The 19,923-nt window shown below is 38.8% G+C and overlaps 1 protein-coding gene across 1 annotated transcript; it reads left to right on the top strand.

Moving 5' to 3' along the window:
* The first annotated feature begins 5,353 nt into the window (after positions 1-5,353).
* Positions 5,354-15,835, top strand: LOC110459360 (serine/threonine-protein phosphatase 6 catalytic subunit). The gene is made up of 10 exons (XM_021511576.1): positions 5,354-5,462; positions 7,177-7,272; positions 7,641-7,706; positions 8,023-8,090; positions 8,803-8,876; positions 10,001-10,080; positions 10,549-10,665; positions 13,761-13,853; positions 14,352-14,409; positions 14,727-15,835. Exons 1-10 carry the CDS (start codon positions 5,394-5,396, stop codon positions 14,915-14,917), a joined length of 912 nt encoding a protein of 303 aa, XP_021367251.1. The 5' UTR covers positions 5,354-5,393; the 3' UTR covers positions 14,918-15,835.
* The last annotated feature ends 4,088 nt before the right edge of the window (positions 15,836-19,923 follow it).

Below are 19,923 nucleotides of genomic sequence, written 5' to 3'. Positions count from 1 at the left end.
TTTAAATGTATGACCTTGAATCATATTCAAGGTCACAAGGAGCAAATATGTTTAAAATATTTTAACAACTTGTTCTGAATAACCAAAAGGCTCAGGATGTTGATATTTAGTTAGTAGCATATGCTGGGATCAAGGATTTCTATGTTTGTTAAAGTGAATGACTTTGACTTATATTCAAGGTCACAGGGGTCAAATTTGTTTAAAATCTTTAAACAACCTCTTATGAATAACCATGGGTCCCAGGATGTTTATACTTTGCAAGTTGCATCCTGAGATGAAAGGCTATACAATGTGTTCAACATAATGACTTTGTTCGACTTTCAATCACAGGGGTGAAATGTTTTAAAAAAAATTAACAGGGTCTTTTGAACGAATTTTAATCATAAATACTGATATTTTGCCTGTAGCTTTATTTAAGATCACTTTTAAGGTTATAAGTGTGAGTTTTATACCAGGTGAGCGATGAAGGCCCATTGGGCCTCTTGTTAAGATACGTTATGTAATTTAGTGGACGCGTGAGAGAAGGATATGATATTCTTGATACATTGTTTTTTATTCTCCGAAACTGTGGATTTTTAGCTCTGCTTATAGAACGGTCCAAGTGTGTTCGTTTATCGTGGAAAATTTCTGCGCCACACGTACCGTTTCAACCGGGATACGCGAATGTAGCCTATATGTCCCAGCCTCTTCAGACTCTAGATTAGATGCCCCAGCCTCTTCAGACCCTAGATTAAATGCAGTCCAAGCCTCTTCAAACTCTCTAAATTTAATGCAGTACCAGCCTCTTCAGACTCTTTAGATTAAATGTCCCAGCCTCTTCAGACCCTAGATTAAATGTAGTCCAAGCCTCTTCAGACTCTAGATTAAATGCCCCAGCATCTTCAGACTCTTTAGGTTAAAAGCACCAGCATCTTCAGACTCTCTAGATTAAATGCAGCCCCAGCCGCTTCAGACTCTCTAGATTAAATGCAGTCCCAGCCTCTTTAGACTCTTTAGATTAAATGTCCCAGCCTCTTCAGACTCTCTGGATTAAATTTGCATCGGCATCTTCAGACTCTTTAGATTAAATTCCCCAGCCTCTTTAGACCCTTTAGAATAAATGCAGCGCAAGCCTCTTCAGACTCTCTTGATTAGATGTCCCAGCAACTTCAGACTCTTTAGATTTAATGAAGCCCCAACCTCTTCAGACTCTCTAGATTGAATATCCCAGCCTCTTCAGACTCTCTAGATTAAATGTCCCAGCGTCTTCAGACTCTTTAGATTAAATTTGCCCCAGCCTCTTCAGACTCCTTAGATTAAATTCCCCAGCCTCTTCAGACTCTCTAGATTAAATGTCCCAGCCTCTTTAGACTCTCTAGATTAAATGTCCCAGCCTCTTCAGACTCTAAATTAAATGTCCCAGCCTCTTCAGACTCTCTAGATTAAATGCAGTCCCAGCCTCTTTACACTCTTTAGATTAAATGTCCCAGCCTCTTCAGACTCTTTAGATTAAATTTGCATCAGCATCTTCAGACTCTTTAGATTAAATTCCCCAGCCTCTTTAGACTTTTTAGATTTAATGCAGCACCAGCCTCTTCAGACTCTCGAGATTGAATATCCCAGCCTCTTCAGACTTTCTAGATTAAATGCCCCAGCATCTCCAGACGTTCTGGATTAAATGTCCCAGCCTCTTCAATCTCTCTAGATTAGATTAAATGTCCCAGCCTCTTCAGACTCTCTAGATTAAATGTCCCAGCCTCTTCAGACTCTTTAGTTTAAATGTCCAGACTCTCTAGATTTAATGCAGTCCCAGCCTCTTCAGACTCTTTTGATTTAATGTCCCAGCCTCTTCAGACCCTAGATTAAATGCAGTCCCAGCCTCTTCAGACTCTCTAGATTAAATGCAGTCCCAGCTTCTCTACACTCTTTAGATTAAATGTCCCAGCCTCTTCAGACTCTCTAGATTAAGTTTGCATCAGCATCTTCAGACTCTTTAGATTAAATTCCCCAGCCTCTTTAGACTTATTAGATTTAATGCAGCACCAGCCTCTTCAGACTCTCGAGATTGAATATCCCAGCCTCTTCAGACTTTCTAGATTAAATGCCCCAGCATCTTCAGACGTTCTGGATTAAATGCCCCAGCCTCTTCAGACTCTCTTGATTAAATGCAGTCCAAGCCTCTTCATACTCTCTAGATTAAATGTCCCAGCCTCTTCAGACTCTTTAGATTAAATGTCCAGCCTCTTCAGACTCTCTAGATTAAATGCAGTCCAAGCCTCTTCATACTCTCTAGATTAAATGCCCCAGCCTCTTCAGACTCTCTTGATTAAATGCAGCCCAAGCCTCTTCAGACTCTCTTGATTAAATGCAGCCCAAGCCTCTTCAGACTCTCTTGATTAAATGCAGCCCAAGCCTCTTCAGACTCTCTTGATTAAATGCAGTCAAAGCCTCTTCATACTCTCTAGATTAAATGCCCCAGCCTCTTCAGACTCTCTAGATTAAATGCAGTCCCAGCCTCTTTTCACTCTTTAGATTAAATGTCTCAGCCTTTTCAGACTCTCTACATTAAATTTGCATCAGCATCTTAGACTCTTTAGATTAAATTCCCCAGCCTCTTTAGACTTTTTAGATTTATTGCAGCACCAGCCTCTTCAGACTCTCTAGATTGAATATTCCAGCCTCTTCAGACTTTCAAGATTAAATGCCCCAGCATCTCCAGACGTTCTGGATTAAATGTCCCAGCCTCTTTAATCTCTCTAGATTAGATTAAATGTCCCAGCCTCTTCAATCTCTCTAGATTAGATTAAATGCCCCAGCCTCTTCAGACTATCTGGCATGTATACTCCCTTGAGAAGTTGACATTTCATTTGAGGTTTTCTCCAAGGGTCAGGGTTACAGATCCAGTATGTATCCGCAAGATAGTATGACCACTCAAAGGGCCCTTTGAAGTGTCGCCTCATTTGAATGTCACAACAAGGAGGTTGGTGCATTATATCACACAAGGCCATGTTATTCTCACAATAGGCTTACAGGATCTAGAGATTTCTAGAGAGAGAGAGAGACCACCAAAAGGGAAGAGAAGGTAAGAAAGAAAGGAAGTTTGTTCCAGTTGTGTTGAATTAGGGGAAGCAGTTTGAGTCTTAACAATATCCCCCGGAGGAAGAGGGCACAAGGTACTTTCTTAATCAAATGTTCCTATGGAGAGACTGCATGGCACCTAGCTGTCATGAGGGATACCAAAAAATCAAAAGAGGGCATTTTCATTCAAAAGTTTCTCATTTTTAGCTCGCCTGCCCGAAGGGCAAGTGAGCTTATGCCATGGCGCAGCGTCCATCGTCTGGTGTCCGTAGTCCGTCGCCCGTCAGTCAACTTTTCCTTTAAAACACTTCTAGTCCTGAACGGCTTAGTAGATTTTCGCTATATTTGGTCTGGAGCATCCTTAGGCCAAGGGGACTCAATGATGAATAAATGGTGTGTGTGGCCCCCCTGGGGGCAGAGGGGTGGGGCCCTATAGGGGAAATAGAGGTAAAACCTTTAAAATCCTTCTTCTATCATAGGGATTAAGAGATTTTATCCGAATTAAGTCTGGAGCATCCTTAGGCCAAGGGGACTCAATGTTGAATAAATGGTGTGTGTGGCCCCCCTGGGGGCAGAGGGGTGGGGCCCTATAGGGGAAATAGAGGTAAAACCTTTAAAATCCTTCTTCTATCATAGGGATTAAGAGATTTTATCCGAATTAAGTCTGGAGCATCCTTAGGCCAAGGGGACTCAATTTTGTATAAATGGTGGGTCTGGCCCCCCTGGGGGCCGAGGCGCGGAGCCCAATAGGGGAAATATAGCAAATTCTTTAAAACCCTTCTTCTTCTGTAGGAATAAAAGGATTTGTTCAATATTTGGTCTGAATCATTCTTGGGTGAAGAGGAACCAATTTTGTGTAAGCTGTTCATCTGGCCCACCAGGGGCCTGAGGGGCAGGGCCCAATAGGGAAACATAGCAAATTATTCTTTAAAATCCTTCTTATTCTGTAGGAATGAAAGGATTTGTTCCATATTTGGTGTGGAGCATTCTTGGGTAAAGGGAAACAAATTTTGTATAAACGGTGGGTGTGGCCCCCCTGGGACCTGAGGGGCGGGGCCCAATAGAGGAAATAGAGGTAAAACCTTTATAATCCTTCTTCTTCCATAGGGATTAAGGGATTTTATCCTAATTTAGTCTGGAGCAACCGTGGGCCAAGGGGACTCAATTTTGTATAAGCAGTGGATGTGGTCTCCCAGGGGGCAAAAGGGCGGGAAAGAGATTTTATCCTTATTTGGGGGTGGGGCTCTGTTTGAAGTTTGTTCTCGCTATATCTCAAGGACTGGATGGATCTTTCTGAAATTTCATATGTACTTACAGCACCTACCATGGAGTGCTATATCTTTACTTCATACTAATTATTTTAAACATATTCAGGTGAGCGATATAGGCCCTCTGGGCCTCTTGTCTATAATTGTAAGGAATTTTTATTTCCAGCACACCTAGTGCTAGGGTAAGTTTATTTTCTTAATAAAATATATCTTAACTTGCATGTGTACATTCAAGTTTGTCTAATACCAAGCTCCGGGGATACCTGAGATCATAAAGGACAGGCACTCAGAAGTAAGATTTTACCTACCAATAGGAAGCATGATTTTTTCAGTTTAAAAATCTTCTTGAAAAATATAATAGCGTCATTGTATAGCATAGAAACGACTGCAAAACTAAAAGACTACTTCTAAAGAATGATGGACTGAACATAACTTTAAATCTTAGTTAACTTGGTAACTTACATGCTCTCTGCATCTTAGTTAACTCAGAAGGTAATGCTCTCAATCAAGATCATTACGTTCAGCTTTTCATACAGGTTGGTGGCAGAGGGATGAAATCTGTTATGAGAAATATGGACAATCTATTTGTAGTGTAGCTAGCTACTCTTAAAGGATAGCATATCATATACATACAGGATCTTTCAGGCAAGGGGATAAATTTGTAAACAATGATAAGAAATTCATTCCTTTAGATCAATTATATAGGCTAAAAAGGTGAAAATAAGGATGGATCTTTAAAAGACTAGTCCTCAAGGATAGCTTAACAGATTTTAAATTAATGTGAGATGAAGTGTGGACTCGATCAAGACAATTTCTAATAAGCAAATGTAGTATGAATCATANTAGTATGAATCATACAGACTTAAGATTTTTTTTTTTTTAGGGGGGGGGGGGGAAGCAGATGAGGCATGCTATATATAAAACCATACAGAGCAAATCTTAGGCATTTAATGTTACCGTGCTTGCATCCTTAATAGACAAATGCTAAATTTAGACATTAGTTGACTTCCTGAATTTCAACCAATCAGATCAGTCCTTACATCTTTCCTTTGCTCCATACAAACAAAAATGGCGGACATCGAGCAGTGGATAGGTATTGCGAGGGATTGCAAATATCTCCCAGAAAATGACTTAAAGGTATCGGATATGTGTTATATTCATCAAATAGAGTTAAAATAGAATCGAGATTGCTTACCATAAAATTATAGTGTGCATCACATCAGTATTTTATCATTCATTACTTTCATTATCATGTCGAGCGAGATTTGCCCTTATCTAAATTAAAACGAAAAGTAAAGTAGGCGATGCATGATATCGACCACAGGTACCAGCCTCGTCTGTCAATACACCTATAATCTAATCTTATATGTGTACTGACAGACGAGGCTGGTACTTGTGTATCGACTATACTTCAGGCGGTACAACTGAATTAACAGTAGTATTTTACATGCACAAAATCATCTGTTAAGAAACGGATTTTGGTGAAAAAAATATGGTTTAAAAAACAAAAACCAGCTTTGTGGTTATCCCCACACCCCTCATCGTTTGATACAGGAATTTGACGTTAAAATATGATACTAATAGTATAGGGCGTGTTTTTTTCGTCTAGACTTTTGTATCTCATTGATTTTAAGGAAATTTATACAATCAGACCAGGGTTCGAACCAGGGACCCTCCGAAGCATTGCTGCATTTGCGCTCTACACCAATCGACACAGTCAGGTTCTGCTACATTCCTCCCACCTTTTTCTAAGTCTTCGCCCCCAACGACACAACTATTTACAATCCAGATTCGGTTATCAATCCAGGTTCGAAGCGGGTAGTACCCTCTGAACTCTGAATGGACGCACTACCAATTGAACTACCTGGTCAACGTCGACCAACCCAGTCCAGTTCTGCTACAGTAGCAATTGTCACAGGAAGGGGGTCTCTGCGGACACTTAATCACACAATTTAGTGCACAAACGAGTGTATTCACACATCTAGTTTCTTGAAACATACCACCTTTTCCCCACTTAATTAACTTACGATGCAATTGATTTTAACTGCTAAGAAGTGTTCGAGGAATGAGAAATAACAAATGCAGAGTCAGGCTGCCTGGGATTCAAACTTGGGACCAGCTCAGAACTAGAGAGACACTAGTCATTGGAGCATGATTACATGTAGTAGTCCAGCAAAGACAGATGGAGTCTGTTATATTACTAAGCCCCCATCTGTTCTTTTTCCAAGTATTTATCTCTGAAGACTACACTATATTTACAACCCCAGGCTTTGGTATCTTGGTATCAAGAACATACATACTAAGATACAATATGTGAAACAAGGGTTGGTTATGCACCACTGTAACAGGAAGAGATTACTCTCCTGCCACCTGGGATTGAACCAGTGACCCAACCCACCAAACAGTGAGTTTTCTACCTGAATTGTACCAAAGCATTATTTTGTTTGGGACGGAGACTCTTATTTGGTCGTAAAAATAGACAGCAATAGACAGAAACAGAAGCTGTTAAAAAATAAACCTAGCACACATGCGGATACATTCAAGAAAAGATTCCCAACTGAGATTAACTTGATCATGATTGACACCTACAGTACTGTACTGTTATTGAATGAAGTGAACTTGCTGTGGGAATTACAAATGTTTTGTGCACTAATAAAGCAATTTGTATGAATGTATGATTAATCAATCAAATGACGATTTAAGCTCTTTTATTCCACTCTGATCCTCTATGTTCCAACGGAGTGGAATAAAAGATCTGGTTTTAATAAGATTGTTTACGATTATTATCCATCATTGGAATAATATTGACTAAAATCAATGATTATCTATTTTTTTTGGTTTTTGATTGCAGAAATTATGTGACATGGTGTGTGAACTTTTGCTGGAGGAATCCAACGTACAGCCAGTGTCCACCCCAGTGACCGTGTGTGGGGACATCCACGGACAGGTCAGTACTACACTTCTCTAGTTTTATAGGCAGACTTCTTACGAGGCCTTGAGAAGTGCTTAAAGTTTATGTTTAAAAAATAAACTAGAGAAATTGAAGCACTGGAAAAGCTATTGCATTCCATAGAAACATATAGGAGAAAGTGTTTTCCCAATCTACTTTATACTGTATACATGTAGATCTCCATTGATCATAAAATCAGAGGTATTAAAGAGGAATAGAAAATACAAGTATATGTCAATCTTTTGATTATGCTGTCTTCATATTATACTTAAAGGAAGAGATATACCTTTAATGGTATTGGTAGTGTACAATTTATTAAGGAATAATCCTTTTATACTTTTAAAATGTGTTTTTTATATTTCCAGTTTTATGACCTTATGGAATTATTTCGGACAGGAGGACAAGCACCAGACACAAACTATATATTTATGGTAAGGACTTTAAAACAACTCGATCGACTTTCATATGAAACAGAACGCTGTAATCAAAATGTTTTTGCATAATGTTGTAAAAATGTGAAAGTCCACACTGAGTACCAGTAATTGGAAGAATTAGAATCCAACACATATAGATCTAGAATGGCAATCATAATGTGAAGCTATGTAATAATTTGTTACTCACCAAGTCTGTTGATCATGATCACTACATAATTGACAAGTTCAATAGTACCTCCATCTGTTAGCATAACTGTTTGTGTTAGATTATAGTTAGATAGAATTTTCACCATTTGATATTTTTGTCGTGCAGGGTGACTTTGTAGACCGGGGATACTACAGTTTAGAGACATTCACACTTCTTCTCACGCTGAAAGCTCGGTAAGTTTCTCCTTTTGACAGGAATTGTCTAGTTCTGCACCAATACCTGTGAACTTTGTTAATATTGTTCCAAGCTGAAGATTACCTGAGCCACCAGGTTATGATAGTTTACTCATTGCAGCACTACTATACTAGTACTGTTACTAAAAGAGAGAAGGTAAGAGTGTATTTAGTACATATAGCTTATGAAAAAATTCATTAAATTTAAACAGAAAACTAATTTTACTTTATCTAACCTTATTCTGATTTATGTGAGTTATATCCCTTGGCAATCATTGTCTGCAATTTATTTGTATGATATTTGAAAAAACAGTTTTAAGAGACCAAATACATTACTACTAACACTGAAACCTCAAGGTAGATAATCTCTTCTGATAGGCATTGTCTACACTATTCTGATAGGCATTGTCTAATAGGCATTGTCTACACTATTCTAATATATATGTTCTGTGACTCTGCATAACAAACAGTTTAGAGACCTATGTAAGTAATACTCGCACTTCCACTCAAACTGAAAGTTTGAGTTTGACAAAAAATATTCCCAGACAGGAATTGCCTACAATGTGACTTATAAATGGAAGTTTTAATAGACATATCTCATGCTAAGGAATTGTGTTGTTGATCAAGATTTGGACGTACAACATACTTGCTAGCAAGTGATGCTATATTGTCATTACTAGATTTATTATTGACTTGCTTTAATCTGTTTCAGATGGCCAGACAAGATAACATTATTACGTGGAAATCATGAAAGTAGACAAATTACACAAATATATGGATTTTATGGTGAGTGCGTTGTCTATTCATTGATCGAAATATTTGTGGAATGGAAAAGTACATCTGTATTAAACGCTTTCTTTTGTAAAACAGAACTTTTGTAAGATCTTTTAGAACATATTTAAACCCCCTTCATATTTGAGTGGGTATCTAGAATTTGCTATGTCAGTGTTTCTTCATACATGCTTGCATCTGTCCATCTGTTTGTAGTAAAAAGGTTTTGTAGAAGATATCTCATGAACTTCTCAGCACATTTAGTTAATATTTACACCATAGAATCTTAACATCAACTTTTTCACCTGATTAGGTTTTGGTGGTAATTGGGCATTGTTAAGGGCTCAAAGGTCAAACTTGGCAACTTTTGAAGTAAAAAGCTTGTATTTATGTTTTTTGTGTGTGTCACAGTATCGGTAATTAACTTCTTTTTCACTATAGAAATGGTATCTTGATGAAACTAGAAACAATATCTGTGTCGGGCAAGGACATTATAATACATTACAATTAAGTTGCTATGACCTTCACCTCTATATTGCTAGGTCAAAGGAAAAAAAATAAGCACATATTTTTTTATTAAAGTCTTAATACCTGCATCACTCACAGAAGATTTGAAGTGTATATATATATTTAGGTCATCGAGATCTAGACCAAAGATCAAATAAGTGTAAAGCATATGGGCTGATCAGGGTTAGACACTTACTTGTTTTGCTCCACAGGACTAGTTAAATAGATTATTTACTAGTCCTACGTCAATGTAACTTGTCGCAGATTTCCTGATAAGGAAACCTCGTGATCTACAGCACGAAACAGCAAAAGTAGGGGACAGTCCACAGGACTTAAAATAACTACTGCCATACAAATATGGTAAAGTTTGAGAACAATCGTGTAATATATGTTATTTTATGCAGTTTTCTAAATTGAAAAAAAAGAAGTATTCACATTTTATAATTATATTTTTCACAAGTCCAAAGGACCAGTTAGGTAATTAGGTGATTCACTAGTCCTTGCTGAAATCTGCTAGTCCAGGACTAGCAGACTAGTGTTAGTGTCGAACCCTGCTGATAATTTAAGGAAAGACATGTTTTTGTTCAAAAAGATATTTATTTGTAATGAGGAATTTATTTCAATCATTACAGATGAATGCCAAACTAAATATGGAAATGCAAATGCATGGCGGTACTGTTGTAAAGTTTTTGATTTGCTGACTGTATCTGCGGTAAGTGTACTCAGTGAGTGGTCAGTCAGGGATACAATGGTTAATGTTGATAGTACCCAAAGTCTGGCATGCTTGGTTTAATTCTGGTTCTAAAAATATGGGACCATTTTCAATCACACATGTTGTCTATGCAAAATTCATTGCATGTGGCCATGCATGTACAATTATGCATTTTGTTTGTTACATTTATGGAGTTTTTTTCTTTATTTAAAGATATTTTTTGTGTTTTTCTTATTTCAGTTCCCATTAAAATAACATTTGCTTCTCAAAGATAATTATTTGTCTTTAACCTCAAAATCTTTAAAAACACCAAACAGAATTAAACACAAAAAGGAAATTGCTGTATGGTCTCTATATCAATAATAATGTTATCAGGGGTCTTATGTACAGACTACTGTCTGTGGGTATATATCTGCTGTTATGCCATTTTATGCATGTAGTATTTTACCCATCTTCACTTTCCTACAGATTATAGATGAGTGTATTCTGTGTGTCCATGGAGGTCTATCCCCAGACATCAAGACTATTGACCAGATCCGAACCATCGAGAGGAACCAGGAAATCCCCCACAAAGGCGCCTTCTGTGATATCCTTTTCTTGTCTTCTCTCTGTACGCTAGATCTCTGTGTGTAGTACAATTGTGATCCTCTCCCTGTACACTAGATCTCTGTGTGAAGTATATACAGACATGATCCTCTCCCTGTACACTAGATCTCTGTGTGGAGCATATACAGACATGGTCCTATCCCTGTACACTAGATCTCTGTGTGAAGTATATACAGACACGGCCCTCTCCCTGTACACTAGATCTCTGTGTGGAGTACAATTGTGATCCTCTCCCTGTACTCTAGATCTCTGTGTGTAGTACAATTGTGATCCTCTCACTGTACACTAGATCTCTGTGTGGAGTACAATTGTGATCCTCTCCCTGTACGCTAGATCTCTGTGTGAAGTATATACAGACATTGTCCTCTCCCTGTACACTAGATCTCTGTGAGAAGTATATACAGACATGGTCCTCTCCCTGTTCACTAGATCTCTGTGTGGAGTATATACAGACATGGTCCTATCCCTGTACACTAGATTTCTGTGTGAAGTATATACAGACATGGTCCTCACCCTGTACACTAGATCTCTGTGTGAAGTATATACAGACATTGTCCTCTCCCTGTACACTAGATCTCTGTGGAGTATATACAGACATGGTCCTCTCCCTGTACGCTAGATCTCTGTGTGAAGTATATACAGACACGGCCCTCTCCCTGTACACTAGATCTCTGTGTGGAGTACAATTGTGATCCTCTCCCTGTGCACTAGATCTCTGTGTGAAGTATATACAGACACGGTCCTCTCCCTGTACACTAGATCTCTGTGGAGTATATACAGACATGGTCCTCTCCCTGTACGCTAGATCTCTGTGTGTAGTACAATTGTGATCCTCTCCCTGTACACTGTGTATTCTGTGTGTCCATGGAGGTCTATCCCCAGACATCAAGACTATTGACCAGATCCGAACCATCGAGAGGAACCAGGAAATCCCCCACAAAGGCGCCTTCTGTGATATCCTTTTCTTGTCTTCTCTCTGTACGCTAGATCTCCGTGTGTAGTACAATTGTGAGCCTCTCCCTGTACACTAGATCTCTGTGTGTAGTACAATTGTGATCCTCTCACTGTACACTAAATCTCTGTGTGTAGTACAATTGTGATCCTCTCACTGTACACTAGATCTCTGTGTGAAGTATATACAAAAATGGTCCTCTCACTGTACACTAGATCTCTGTGTGAAGTATATACAAAAATGGTCCTCTCACTGTACACTAGATCTCTGTATGTAGTACAATTGTGATCCTCTCCGTGTACACTAGATCTCTGTGTGGAGTATATACAGACATGGGCCTATCCCTGTACACTAGATCTCTGTGTGAAGTATATACAGACACGGCCCTCTCCCTGTACACTAGATCTCTGTGTGGAGTATATACAGACATGGTCCTATCCCTGTACACTAGATCTCTGTGTGACGTACAATTGTGATCCTCTCCCTGTACACTGTGTATTCTGTGTGTCCATGGAGGTCTATCCCCAGACATCAAGACTATTAACCAGATCCGAACCATCGTGAGGAACCAGGAAATCCCCCACAAAGGCGCCTTCTGTGATATCATTTTCTTGTCTTCTCTCTGTACGCTAGATCTCCGTGTGTAGTACAATTGTGATCCTCTCCCTGTACACTGTGTATTCTGTGTGTCCATGGAGGTCTATCCCCAGACATCAAGACTATTGACCAGATCCGAACCATCGAGAGGAACCAGGAAATCCCCCACAAAGGCGCCTTCTGTGATATCCTTTTCTTGTCTTCTCTCTGTACGCTAGATCTCTGTGTGTAGTACAATTGTGATCCTCTCACTGTACACTAGATCTCTGTGTGTAGTACAATTGTGATCCTCTCACTGTACACTAGATCTCTGTGTGAAGTATATACAGACACGGCCCTCTCCCTGTACACTAGATCTCTGTGTGGAGTATATACAGACATGGGCCTATCCCTGTACACTAGATCTCTGTGTGAAGTATATACAAAAATGGTCCTCTCACTGTACACTAGATCTCTGTGTGGAGTACAATTGTGATCATCTCCCTGTACACTAGATCTCTGTGTGAAGGATATACAGACATGGTCCTCTCCCTGTACACTAGATCTCTGTGTGGAGTATATACAGACATGGTCCTATCCCTGTACACTAGATCTCTGTGTGAAGTATATACAGACATGGTCCTCTCACTGTACACTAGATCTCTGTGTGTAGTACAATTGTGATCCTCTCCCTGTGCACTAGATCTCTGTGTGAAGTATATACAGACATGGTCCTCTCCGTGTACACTAGATCTCTGTGTGGAGTATATACAGACATGGTCCTCTCACTGTACACTAGATCTCTGTGTGTAGTACAATTGTGATCCTCTCCCTGTACACTAGATCTCTGTGTGGAGTATATACAGACATGGTCCTATCCCTGTACACTAGATTTCTGTGTGAAGTATATACAGACATGGTCCTCTCCGTGTACACTAGATCTCTGTGTGGAGTATATACAGACATGGTCCTCTCACTGTACACTAGGTCTCTGTGTGAAGTTTATACAGACATGGTCCTCTCACTGTACACTAGATCTCTGTGTGTAGTACAATTGTGATCCTCTCACTGTACACTAAATCTCTGTGTGTAGTACAATTGTGATCCTCTCCCTGTGCACTAGATCTCTGTGTGAAGTATATACAGACATGGTCCTCTCACTGTACACTAGATCTCTGTGTGGAGTACAATTGTGAACCTCTCCGTGTACACTAGATCTCTGTGTGTAGTACAATTGTGATCCTCTCACTGTACACTAAATCTCTGTGAGTAGTACAATTGTGATCCTCTCCGTGTACACTAGATCTCTGTGTGGAGGACAATTGTGATCCTCTCCCTGTACACTGGATCTCTGTGTGGAGTACAATTGTGATCCTCTCCCTGTACACTAGATGTGTCACCTGCCCGACCACGTGGGTTTTCTCTGGGTACTACGGTTTGGGTTTTCTCCGGGTACTACAGTTTCCTCCCACACTAAGACTTGGAATTGTGACCCCAATATATTTACAATATGAATTGTTAGGACAGTTGACCTTAACCTTGTTTACATCTGGTATGGTCTGACCCTGAGGACGTAGAGACCTGGGCAATCAGTCCGAGGGGTGCTGGCTGGCTGTTTGGGTCAAAGGTTACCAATGAAGTAAGTATACATGTATGATGACCTTAGTGGCAGCATTCTAGGAGCTTATTCATCTATAGGCAGTGAGTCTCCTTCTACTGCTTAGAAAGTTAATATAATATTTGATAACTAAAAAGACAAAACAAGAATTATCCCCTGCTGAAGTTAGAAGGGGATAGAAAACAAACTTCAGTCATGCATCTGTGCACATAATGTTGTATACTAATAGTAATTGGCATCATTGGTGTTTGCATGGTATTGCCTTATTCCTGATCCCTAAGGAATAAAACAGTATGAATTGTAGCAATTTGAACTGTGCACAATTGTATAGTATGATGCATAGTACCCTGGACATCTATCTGATCCGGCCTTGTCTATGGAGTGAGTGATATTGACGGTCTTTTTGTCAGTTTTAAATTGAGTCTAATAGTTACTACAGACATCTAAACCATCATGCCAAGAAATATTTAGGTGTAGGATACCGGCATCTAATATTATGTTCTAATTTGTCTGTTTCAGTTTGTACACATAAACAACTTAAAATTGATATGCAGAGCACATCAGTTAGTTCATGAAGGTAAGAGCCAGTTATAAAACATACGTAAACGGGTTGGTTAGTAGCTATAGGCTAACAGTATGTGGACTAACGGTAAGTAAATGTTTGGTCTATTAGTGCTAATAGTGGATATCAAACTATGTCCCTTCTGTAGTACATATCTGATGTAAATTAAAGTTCTTTCGAAAATACATGTATACACTATATTCCTTATGAAGGCTAAAAGTATATGTCTGATGGGCATTGTAGACCATATACTGACTATACTTTGTGTGTAGATTACAAATATTATGAAATGAAAAGTTCTTTATACACTACTGACACTGTTCTTTCTGTAGGTTACAAGTACATGTTCGATGAGAAGCTGGTGACGGTGTGGTCGGCCCCAAACTATTGCTACAGGTGTGGAAACATAGCTGCAGTCCTTTCCTTCAACGATGCAGATCAACGAGAGGCCAAACTGTTCCGGGCCGTGCCCGACAGTGAACGTGTTATACCCTCACGGACGACGACACCCTACTTTCTATAGACACACAAACGATCGCAAACATAGTACTGGAACGGATTCATGTTAGATCATCCAAAGGCTGTTTATCAGTTACAAGTCAAGACAGTATTAATGCTATCGGATGTTTTTTAGTACGAGACTTTTAATCTAAAAAACATAAAACCCAATTACAAGTTGATATTGGCTCTTTTTATTGTATTGTACTAGTCAGACAAAGTACAATTAAGTAACTGTCTGTTACCTTGGTAACTCACAAAGCGTTTTACCTTGGTAACTACACAAACTGAATAACTGTAACTGTTAACTTGGTAACTAAATTAAATGAGTAACTGTTACCATGGAATCTACATAAACTGAGTAACTGTTACCATGGTAACTACACAGAGTAACTATCTGTTACTATAGTAACTGCACAGAGTAACTGTTAACAATGTATTAATATTTTGACATCGTTAAAATAGGACTGTACCTAGGTAGATTTTGCATCAAGACGATATATGTAAAATTGGTCAAGAAATTACCTCATGTCAGCTAGATTAAGTGAATAATGGCGATGTTCAGTGACTAGGAAAGTTTATCATTTGTATTCTAGAGCAATTGCATATGGTAAATAATAACAATATACTACAAACTACTGCAATGTACAAGTTTGATCAAAATGACATTTCATGAAAGAGTTCTGTTAAAAATAATAGCAGATTGAATATTACCGGTATTGACAATTGGTTGTTGGGTAATTTTCTGTGTGTTGAATTTGTCTGCTGTAACATTCATCGATAACGATTCTGTTTGCATATAACTATAATATGTGAAGGATTAAATTAATTATCAACTTAATGGTATATAATAACATGTCCAGAAATATTCCATGTCTTAATCTCCTCATGTCTTGATTTAGAGTCAAGTGTTGATAAAATCGTTTCCATTTTACCAAATGAAGAAATCATAATACATTTCAAAGTGTTGTTTAAAGGGTAACAGAATCTTAGTTTCTGCATAAATATACTGGGTAAGTTAAATTCAGATCCCACGGACATAATCAGTTTTGAAAAAAAAAAATTTTTTTTTTTTTATATTCAGTTCCATAGATTATCGATACCGTTAACTGCAAAATATTTTGAGAAATAATATCGGGTTGTAATTTCTGAAAAGTTGATTGAGGAGGTGTGAACAAGAAGTGATGTTTATTTGTGTTCATTAGGAAGGTGTATACATACACACATCATTACATGTAATGTACACATTTGATATTTGTATGAGATGTAAATAATGTATAGATGAAATAAATTGTAATTATTTTATCAACTGTTTTCATCATTGTTATTTAAGGTTTTATCATCAACCTGACCAAAGTCAAAAGTTTTAAAATACATTAATCACTTTCAGTCAGGTGACCTTTTGACAAAGTTTGATGTTTCAGTCAGGTATCATTTTCACAAGCTTTGGTGTTCTAGTCTGATGTCATTTTGATGAGGTTTGGTGTTCCAGTCGAGTGTAAATTGATGAGGTTTTATGTTCCAGTTGAGTTTAATGTTGACAAAGTTTGGTGTTCCATTCAAATGTAATTGTGACTAGGTTTGGTATATCAGTTGGATTTAGTTTTGTCTCCCTTTCGAATGATCAAATGTGTGCTAATTTTTCAGGAACATCTTGTCCGAGCTGCAACTTGTAAACCATTAAAGACATCGCGATGAAAATTGCAGTTTAACTGCATCACCTACAGGTGATGTGCAAAGAAGTGTCATTAAATCAATGAAGCATTTACCTCAAGGTCAAAGGTTAAACTAGAGCGGCGTCTGTGTGAAAACGACATTTATGAATATCTTGAGCTCATTAACTAAAGTAATACCAATAGCTGGCGGCTAACGCCTTAGCTAAAAATAATTCAAACATTTAAAGGTGTACACCAAATGCATCACCCATAGACGATGTACAGTGCACTGTGGTTAGGTCACTGCGACCTTTGACCTTGAGGTCGAATAAATGCAAAGTTTTCAGGATTATCTTGTCTGGGTCATAATTTTTAAACTGTTAAAGATGAGACATATATTTTTAGCCCACCATCATCTCATGGTGGGCTATTCAAATCACCCTGCATCCGTGGTCCGTCGTCCGTCCATTGTCCGTAAACAATTCTTGTAATCGGTATTTCTCAATAAGTACCAGAGGGATCTTTCTCAAATTTTATATGCAGGTTCCCCTTGGTCCTGAGCTGTGCAGGGCAACTTTTGAGACTGATCGGATAAACAACATGGCCGACAGGCAGCCATCTTGGATTTTGATATTGAAAGTTTGTTATCGCTATTTCTCGGGAAGTATCAGAGGGATCTTTCTCAAATTTTATATGTAGGTTCCCCTTGGTCCTTAGCTGTAATCAGGTCGCCTTAACCCAATGATGTTTTAGACCAAATATGGACAAAATTCTGTTATTCCTACAGAAGAAGAATTTTCAAGAATTTGCTAAATTACCTATTGGGGCCCCACCTCTCAGGCCCAAGGGGGGTCAGACACACCATTCACACCTCTATTTCCCCTATTCGGCCCCGCCCCTCTGCCCTCAAGGGGGCCAAACCCACCGTTTATACAAAATTGAGTCCCCTTTGCCCAAGTATGCTCCCGACTAAATAAGGATAAAATCCTTAAATCCCTACTGTAGAAGAAGGATTTTAAAGGTTTTATCTCTATTTCCATTATTTGGCCCCACCCCTCTACCCCCAAGGGGGTCACAACCACTGTTTTTACAAAATTGAGTCCCATTGGCCCAAGGATGGTCCAGACCAAAATAAGGATAAAATCCCCTAATCCCTGCGATAGAAGGATTTTAAAGGTTTTACTTCTACTCCCCCTATTTTGCCCTGCCCCTCTGCCCCCAGGGAGGCCACACCCACCATTTATACAAAATTGAGTCCCCTTGGCAAAAAGATTCTCGAGACTAAATTAGAATGAAATCCCTTAATCCCTACGGTAGCAGAAGGATTTTAAAGGTTTTACTTCAACTTCCATTGTTTGGCTCCGCCCCTCTACCCCCAGGGGGGCCACACCCACCGTTTATACAAAATTGTGTCCCCTTGCCCCAAGTATGCTCCAGACTAATTAAGGATAAAATTCCTTAATCCCTATGGTAGAAGAAGGATTTTAAAGGTTTACCTCTATTTCCCCTATTCGTCCCCGCCCCACTGCCCCCAAGGGGGCTACACCCACCGTTTATACAAAATTGTTTTCCCTTGGCCCAAGGTTGCTCCAGACTAAGTTAGAATAAAATCCCTTTATCCCTACGGTAGAAGAAGGATTTTAAAGGTTTTATTTTTATTTCCCCTATTCGGCCCCACTCCAATGCCCCCAGGGGGCCACACCCACCGTTTATACAAAATTGAGTTCAGGACTAGTAGCATTTAAAGGAAAAGTTGACGGACGCCAGACGCTGCGGTATGGCATAAGCTCGCCTTCGGACCAGGTGAGCTAAAAAGCATCCAAGGTGAAAGGTGACCAATGAAAATCCATCAGGCTGTTATATACTACAGTGTTTAAACATTTATGTTATCAAATTGCTTATACATTTAATATATATTTATCTTAGATGAAAACTGATGGGACTGGGCAGCCGGTTTTTGTTGGGAGTTAACTGAATTTACTGTTTCATTGTGTTCAGGCAATAGAACATGACCATTATGGCACATAGCAAGAAACATGTTTAAAGCAAAACCATTAACACAAAGCATATCAAGGAGTTAAATGTTTTATTACAATTTTGACATTGTAATACATGTAAAAATATTTGCATTCATATATCCTATCATAATGCAATGAAAGTTGAGGAAAGTGCCCAGTTACTACCTCATGGAGTAATATTACAGATTTAAATGAACACACTTGTAAATGTCCTTGTAAACACACCTGTTCATAAAAAAGACAAGTGACAACACACCAGTAAATGCTTGTGTCAATACAACTACAGATGTTAATGTCGATACAACTAGATTTTTGGTGTTGATACACCTGTATATGTTGGTGTTGACACACCTGTATATGTTGGTGTTGATACACCTGTATATGTTGGTGTTGACATACCTGTATATGTTGGTGTTGACACACAAGTAGATGTTGGTGTTAATACACCTGTATATGTTGGTGTTGACACACCTGTATATGTTGGTGTTGATACACCTGTATATGGTGTCGCCACACCAGTAGATGTTGGTGTTGATACACCTTTAGATATAGCTGTTAACACAACTGTAAATGTTCTTGTAAACACACCTGTATATGTTGGTGTTGACATACCTGTATATGTTGGTGTTGACACACAAGTAGATGTTGGTGTTAATACACCTGTATATGTTGGTGTTGACACACCTGTATAAGTTGGTGTTGATACACATGTATATGTTGGTGTTGACACACCTGTATATGTTGGTGTTGACACACCTGTATATGTTGGTGTTGATACACCTGTATATGTTGGTGTTGACACACCTGTAGATGTTAGTGTTGATACACCTTTAGATATAGTTGTTAACACAACTGTAAATGTTCTTGTAAACACACCTGTATATGTTGGTGTTGATACACCTGTATATGGTGTCGCCACACCAGTAGATGTTGGTGTTGATACACCTTTAGATATAGTTGTTAACACAACTGTAAATGTTCTTGTAAACACACCTGTATATGTTGGTGTTGATACACCTGTATATGTTGGTGTTGATACACCTGTATATGTTGGTGTCGCCACACCAGTTGATGTTGGTGTTGATACACCTTTAGATATAGTTGTTAACACAACTTTAAATGTCCTTGTAAACACACCTCTACAGATAAAAGACAAGTGTCAACACACCAGTAAATTACTATAGATGTTGGTGCTGATACAACTGTAGGGGCGAGTTTGATCATCAACGATTTACCATAGTAGGGCTGTTACATTCAATGTACTTACACATGCTGGTAAGCAGCAACCAAACACTGCCTTGCTTTCAAATAATCACACGTGCGATGACGACCACTAGTTGCTCTGGTCTGACCAAAGA

Source organism: Mizuhopecten yessoensis, unplaced genomic scaffold, assembly GCF_002113885.1.
Source record: "Mizuhopecten yessoensis strain PY_sf001 unplaced genomic scaffold, ASM211388v2 scaffold10045, whole genome shotgun sequence".
Classification (NCBI taxonomy): domain Eukaryota; kingdom Metazoa; phylum Mollusca; class Bivalvia; order Pectinida; family Pectinidae; genus Mizuhopecten; species Mizuhopecten yessoensis.
Note: the sequence above shows the minus strand (reverse complement) of the source record. Positions and strands in the feature narration are given on the sequence as shown.